Source organism: Montipora foliosa, chromosome 11 (genome assembly GCF_036669935.1).
Source record: "Montipora foliosa isolate CH-2021 chromosome 11, ASM3666993v2, whole genome shotgun sequence".
Taxonomy (NCBI): Eukaryota; Metazoa; Cnidaria; class Anthozoa; order Scleractinia; family Acroporidae; genus Montipora; species Montipora foliosa.
The window spans coordinates 46,277,447-46,284,946 of NC_090879.1; the positions used below are offsets into that span (position 1 = coordinate 46,277,447).

At 39.8% G+C, this 7,500-nt stretch overlaps 1 protein-coding gene across 1 annotated transcript; it reads left to right on the forward strand.

The window, feature by feature from the left end:
- Window positions 1-566: 566 nt before the first annotated feature.
- On the forward strand, window positions 567-7,386 carry LOC137975117 (uncharacterized). The gene is made up of 3 exons (XM_068822180.1): window positions 567-696; window positions 3,497-3,593; window positions 4,444-7,386. Exons 2-3 carry the CDS (start codon window positions 3,584-3,586, stop codon window positions 6,471-6,473), a joined length of 2,040 nt encoding a protein of 679 aa, XP_068678281.1. The 5' UTR covers window positions 567-696; window positions 3,497-3,583; the 3' UTR covers window positions 6,474-7,386.
- The last annotated feature ends 114 nt before the right edge of the window (window positions 7,387-7,500 follow it).

A 7,500-nucleotide genomic window follows, 5' to 3' on the forward strand; every position in this document is an offset into this window, starting at 1 on the left:
CAGCTGTTGCCTTTCCCTTCGCTGTTGACCGGAGTGCTTCGAAACTAAGTTCTTCCGCCATTTTGTTCAGGACAGAGAGATCGTGAAGCCTGGGGCGAGTTCACAAACCCGCGGGAGAATGATCCGAACAAAATGGCGGAGGGAAAGAGAGAAAATACAAATAGAACTTACTTATTATCTATCTTTTTCGAAGGATTCCGGTCCACAGGGAAGGAAGGGGCAATATGTGATTAATAGACTTTGTACCCGAGCCTGAGCCTTAGTCTGTTGAATTTTGCGGAGCGTTACGGTTTCACCGACACGAGTGACACGAGTGGTCTATCCAGACAACTGGTAAGTCAAATCTTAAATTTTTATTTATTTTAATTTCTGTGTTGTTCTGGGGTGGTCCGTATAGTGGATCCGTAAGGGTAGTCCGTGGACCGGTCCGTGAGGCAGTCCGTGGACCCAGTCCGTAGAGGGGTCCATGGACCGGGGGTCAGTGTTTTCGGGTCACCCGTTGTAGGGTGCTTCGTTTTCGACTTCCGGTGCTTCGTTTTCGACTTAGAGTGCTTCGTTTTCGAGTTTCGGGGTGCTTCGTGCTTCGATCTTCGCTTCCGAGTGCTTCATTTTCGATACTACCGTCGCAAGCGTTTGGCCAGACCTTTACAGCCTCGTGGCACGAAGTTCTTTTTCCTCGAAACAGATCTTTTGACGGTGGGTACTTTGTGGATTTTTTGTGTTATAATTTCGCAATGACGGAAATTACTGTTCAGGCGACGAATGTCATCCGTCAATTCTTTATCAGTACGAATGTTCCATGCCAATGTATATCTAATACAAGCCTTTTTTGAGGTCTTTTGTTTTTGCTATTGCTCCTATGAAATGCTACAAGAACTATTCAATACCGGGTGGGTTTTTTTTATGTCACAGCGAAAGCGAGTGGAGAGCGCTCTCGTTGCTTGTTTTCGCTGGAACGGCGGCCGGTATGGTGGTGGACAAAACACTGACCCCTAGACTACCCTAAAAATACCATTTCGAATGAGTACTGTTGATCTATGTGTAAGCAGCATCTCAAATAGTGCTTACTTAAGCCTCAACACCCATTTTAAACAGCATTGTTCAACAGTATTTAAGTCTAAGCACCCATTTTAAAAAGGTTAGCTTTCGATTGTTGATGTGATGGCTGATTACTTCATGTACGTTAAGTGACGTGAAACCATGGCCGTTTGGATGAAAATTATCAAGGTATGAGCAATGTAAGTATTGTAATCAATTCAATTCTTTCAATAGCACTCATTCGAAATGGTATTTTTAAGAGTAAGTCCATTTTAGGGTAGTCCATTTGGGTAGTCCATGGACTGGGGGTCAGTGTTTTGTCCATCACCGGTGTACCCTACTAATCCTACGGGAATTGAGCTCTATTATCAGCAAACGTTTTCTTTTGTTTCGGTGGAAAAACAAGGTTACTGATCACATAAGTTAAAGCACTCTATAGCGAAGATATCATCACCTATTGTCATCAATGTGCCAACCAGAGCCTCATAATTGGCTGTTGAAACAAAGGGTCTTTTGTTTCTGTGGTTGGCACATTTGAATAACGAAAACAACATTTGTAGACAGTTATCTTCCCTATGCAACCGTAAAGATCATGCTGTTGCCAATAAAAATGCTGATGATGTAACAGCAAATGTTTCACTGCATTCTCAGTTCTGTAGAAATAGTGAATTAGAAGCATTGCCATTCGTGAAGTTTTTTAATATTAGGGACCTTAATTAAGCACGTGACTTTCTGTAAACTATGGACAGAAATGGGAATTGAACAAACTGTGGAAAACCCCAGAGTGACAATGTAACGGTGGTCACGCTGTCCTTGAATTGTGAACTTTACTGGACTTTGTTTGTTTTGTTTGGTGTCATTGATTCGCTGTTTTCTTGATTTTCTTGTGATTCCTCTATTTTTTATAGCTCCAAATAGTGTTTACGAATTTTGACTTTGCTTTATTATATGCATGCAGAAAATATCATTTTCAAGAACAATCAGGAAACTGAAAATAAGATCATCTTTCAAGTTATATGATCTGTGCATTTCCAGCACATGTGTTAGGACATGTGCTTGTGATCAAGAGAAAATCTGTTAAGTATATTGTAAATTCGTGTTTAAGCTGTGAGTGTTCAGTCTTACTGGGAAAAGCAATGGGCCAAATAGAAAATTCCTCACACACAGAAACGCTCGGTCTTCACAGGAAGTTGCAAGCCTCAACCTCGCTATATTGACTTTGCTATTGATCAATATGGCAACCTCCTCAGTTTAGATTTTCCCGTAAAGAACTCACCCTCAGTTAATAAGTACAGTGTAGTTGACACAGTCTTTATTAAATGACTCTGAAATTTCATTAGGGAGCTTCTATGTGAAGTTTTTGAGCCCCGCAAGGCAAGCGGAAGTTCGTTGTTTACCTTCTTAACTTCTCTTGGCAATGCCACATTTATATTGCCAAGTATCTCATCACTAGCGGTATTACAGACGACTAGTTTAAAAATTAATAACTTGTTATTTTATGGCTGTGCAGTTTATTCAAGCGGAATTGATTAGTTTTTACATATGCAAGTACTTATCAGTTTATTCATCATTTGAAACTGCTAAAATGTGTATTCCTTCAAAAAGGCTTTCTTTCCCAGACAAATTCTGAAGGTTCAGTGGCTAAACAAAAATCCTTAAATTTAGAGAAATCACGTTCAGTTTTGTTGACTCAATGTTGCATAATTCTTAAACCTTTCACTCCCAATAGTGCCACTTATAAATTTTAGTCTGCATAGCGCCAGACAATTTTAATCCTCAATGGGTCCCCCAGCAGGGCTTAATGGGTTAATTGGCTTTTGGGCACTATGGTAGAATAATGTCCTAGTATGTTGCAAATCACAGCACTCATTATATTGGCAACCAGCCATATAATTAGCAATTATTGAATGAGGCTGAGTAGGATATGAAGAATTCTGGAGGTACATTGTAGAGGAGGGTGTTATCCACCAAGGCCGAAGGCCAAGGTGGATAACATCCTCCGAGATCTGCGGAATTCTCCATATTCTACGAAAGCCGAATTCAATAATTGCTTTATTATTCACTGAAAATATTTTCTTCGCTCAAACTTCTAAACCTACTCGCAGCCATTTTTCTTCTCAAGAAAAATAAAACAATCTCGTCCCCAGCTTTTTTCGATCAACGGTTCAATAATTTGCAGTGGGCTGCTCTTTTGACGTCATTTTGACGTCATCGGTTTAATAGTCTGCAGCGGGCTGCACTTTCAACGTCATTGATTCAATATGACGAAGTTTATTTACAAATTTGGTGAACAGCAGCTGGTTATGGTGAATTAGGCTTATGGTTTTAACCAATCAGAAACGGGGAAATATTTTGAATGAATAATAACAATAATTATTTGATAATCAAAGGAAAAAGAATTGCCTTTTCCAAGCAAGATAATGCAACAAGTGAATGAGATGCCAACTTGTGGTTTCAGACTAGGCAAAAGTGTTATCTTGTTCTGGTTGTACCAATCAATGAAGATTCACACTGCAAACAAGTGGACAGCAGACATTATTTACTAATGACAAGATGTAAGGACTTATTTGTTTTACTGTAAATGGGCTTATTGACTTTGCTATTGAATTGCAAGGAGAAATTTATTTGGTAAATTAATTTAAAGACTTCTAACTTCATTATGATTGCAAGAAGATGGAAGTGTTTTGATTTTTAATACCCATCATATGGGGTGCGCTTTGCGCTTGAAATAATCAAATGGGTGGCACCTATCTCTGGAGATTAATTCCAATTTCATAACAACTCTGGTTAGATTGGAAAGTATTTTCCAAAAGGGCAAGTGAATGCTATGTACTAGGGATGATTTTGAATGGCTGGTTCAAAAAGAGTCCTTCTGACTAAAGATGTGAGAAAGAATTTTATTGTACAAAGAAGTCTGGTGTTGCTTTTTGTTTCACTCCTCATGCTCCACCAAATGAAACAAAGAATAGTGCCTGATCACAGGTTATTTATATTCTTCGTTATGATTTATTTTCACAACAATTTAAGGTTCCTTTGTGGTCTCTTTATTTTCTATTTAACAATAAGTAACAATAAATTATAGAATTTTTAAAGGAACAGTATGTAACTGTTAGCGAACGGGACTTTAGGCGTGATGCCCAACTAGTTTGCCAAGCAGAAAGGTCTGTGATGAGTCCCTTGGTCGGGATGAAACGAGCTTCGTAAGACTAACCACGAAAAATGTACTTTCACAAGTAACTGCCAACAATACGTAACTACCGGTAATTGATGCAACAAACATGTCTACAATCATATATAATGATAAACTTGATTTGTACTACATTTGTAAGAGTGACACCCAGGGCTCACTTTTATTAAACCAACTAATTGAGTTCTGTATGGCTTTGGTCTCTATTGTATTTCTAGCCTTGTCTGTGATAATGGCTTCCGAGCACCAAGACGAGCGGTTCGGAAAAGAAGAGCTTTATGATGTCCAGGCATTTTCGAAGTCATCGTACATGGAACTTGCAGCACACTTATCTCAACAACACCTTAACGTAAAGAGAACTCCTTCTATGATAAAAGATCGCAAGAACCCTTCCTATGTACCAACTGTTGATCCACATTCGGTAGAGAAGCAACTTCCAGACGTGGTGAGCAGAGTTGGTGTTCAGGAGACAGCTCCAAAAGCTGAGATTGAAAAACGGTTGTGCTCTCCGTTAAGACAGTACCTACTTCAAGCTGCTCAAGGGGAAGCCACCTTTCCCTTTACTGAAGGAGGTGAAGGAGATGCAGTGCGGAACATGATGGAAAATGCTGCTAACAGTTTCTGCGAATACCTGAGAAAAAACTTTCGCCTGTTTCAGGACTGCCACTTGCTCAAGACAGGAAGTACTTATGAGGGTGTTAAAATTGGAAAACCTGATGAATTCGACTTTATGATTGAAGTTCCAGTTCTTGCTTTAAGTGATGCAGTTGTTTTTCAACAAAGTTTAGGCTTGAGTTCCAATGGAAGAATACCCTATAAAGTGTATGACAAAGCTCTATTTTCAGATCTTTTTGAGTATGAGGCATCTCATTTCACTATAATGGGGCCAGTGGAACAGGAAGCTTTCATGAAGGTGATATTTGCCAAACTTTTCCATGCGGTAGAGACAAAGTTTATTCAGTTTCTTCCTACTGGCTGGGAATTAATGGGAGTCAGTGATAATTTTACCACAAATCCTGCAGTTTTTGGATTGTCTGGCATTAATGGTCCAGCAAGAATGGCCTTGACTCCCTGTTTTGTATGGCATGGAGTATTGTTTCCTAGCCTAAAGGTAACAGTAGATTTTTCATTTGCTATTCCCATCGTCAAACCTGCAGAAGGACCAGTTAAAGAAGATCTAGGATGGAAAGATGGGGCAACTAAGCAAAAAGGAGAAATAGGGTCAGAATTAAAAAAATACGTTTATGACCAACTAAACTACTCTTCCTGTGGAACACATGAGGATGTTACTCCAGCTGGTAACGAATTTGTTCCAAAAAGTCGAAGTATAGATGACACAAAAGATGTGAAGTCTGTGTGTTGTGGTGCTGCAATTCTTGACCAGCCTGAAAGCCAAAGTCGTGAACATCCTTTTCAAGAGGAAGACCCCAGTCTGTTGATTCCCGATGTATTTCATCTCCTTTTAGCAGATTTCACATGGTGCCGAGCGTCGTTTTCCATTCAAGAACAAAAGATCATGAAGATGTTCAACACTTCAGATGGCCAAAAAGTATGCATGAGATTGGTAAAGTATTTACGAGATGCCTTCATTGCACAGGTCTATGATGACAAGATCCGTGATTTAAAGCCCATTATTTCTACGTACTGGTTAAAGACAATCATGTATTGCATGTATAAAAAGTACAGAAACGTTAAGAAGGCGTGGGAATTCGATCATTTGCACCACAGGGTACTGGAAGTATTTGAAACACTCCTAGATTGCCTAGGACAGTCAAGTCTCTGTCATTTCTTTGTTCCAAATTATAACTTACTTTGGGTGAAGCAACCACATGAGCTTGAAACAGTCATGAATGGCGTGAAGTCACTTCTACAACTGTTACATTCCCTTGACAAGGGGGAGATCACCATAGATCAGGTGGAGGCGCAAGAACGTGAGGTGATGACGGAAAATCAAAAGTTGCTCTACGAAGGAAGGAGAAGTACCTTGATGGAGATGTTGCTAACATATGGCATATATGGAACGGAATCAGATTCCGATAGTGATGAGGAACTGCTATCTATACATTCATTTGCAAACCAATACCTTGACGGTATTGCAGGGCACACTGTACACATCACCGGAAAAGGACAAGATATCCTTTTCTTTGAGGATGGTGTGAGTGTGGATATTGGCATTAAAGAGGCAACTGCTTTTCTAGATGAACAACGAGAGGCTTTTGACACGTTTGTAGCAGAAGAGGACAACTAAAAATATGGGAAGGCTGTGCTGTCCTTTGTGTACAAAGAGAACGAGATATCGGGGTTTTTTTTCCTTTTTTAGCGACAGCTTGAATTTGGACTTGCTTTAATAGACGTGAAATGATAGGTTTTTGACAATGGAAAACTATCCGACTACGAGCATCTATTGCTGATCTGTTTCTTCCCGCAATGCAAGCTAACATATTTTCAAGACAGGTGTTTTTGTTTCATAACATGTGTAAATCAAAACACAATTTGAACTTTCCAAAAGGCGAAGTTACACTGGGCAATTTGCACGAAAAAAAACCATTGGAATATTAAGAATTGAGTTATACTATCGGCAACTCTACAACGAATTTCTCAGCTTTTGCCAAGGTAACGTCATCCCTTTGTCTTGTGACAGTGTGTTGTAACTGGAGCTTTTGGAAATGCTCCTTTGCCCCTAAGTGATCATCGAGAGCGAATCACAAATTGCAAGAAGCATGCCTAGTGTAAGACGATCAAAGCAACTACATTAAAGTTAAGAATCCGGATTAAAACTGTCGGATCTGAGTAATGCGTTGCATTCAATCGTAGACTACGTTTTGTGTTGTTGTTCATGTTGTTGTTGTTTCTCTCTCTCTGTCTCTCGCGTCCACGCGGCTTTTTATGGTGGTGGTGTTTGTGTTTCACACCGTGTCAAACACGCTTTGCTCACGTAGCCTAAGGTAATAATGTACTGGAGTAATACCCTCACACTTGCACGATCAATTGCATAAAGCCTACCTTCATGTGTTCATTCGCGAAACGCCAGAAAGTGGCTGGATGGGATGTAGCCTCTTAGAGAAAATAATATCCACTTTTGTTTTATGACAAATAGGGTGGTTAGTGATCCAACAGAGTTCCCTTGAGAGAGTTCCTAAAAGACTGGACAGATTTTTTTTCATTTGCGCTCAGCCAGAAGATCTTTCCATAACATCGTACCCGTGTATAAGAAAGACTGTTGAGCGCGGGCGGTTCTACACTTTGGGATATGACACTTGTTGCAATTACATGTA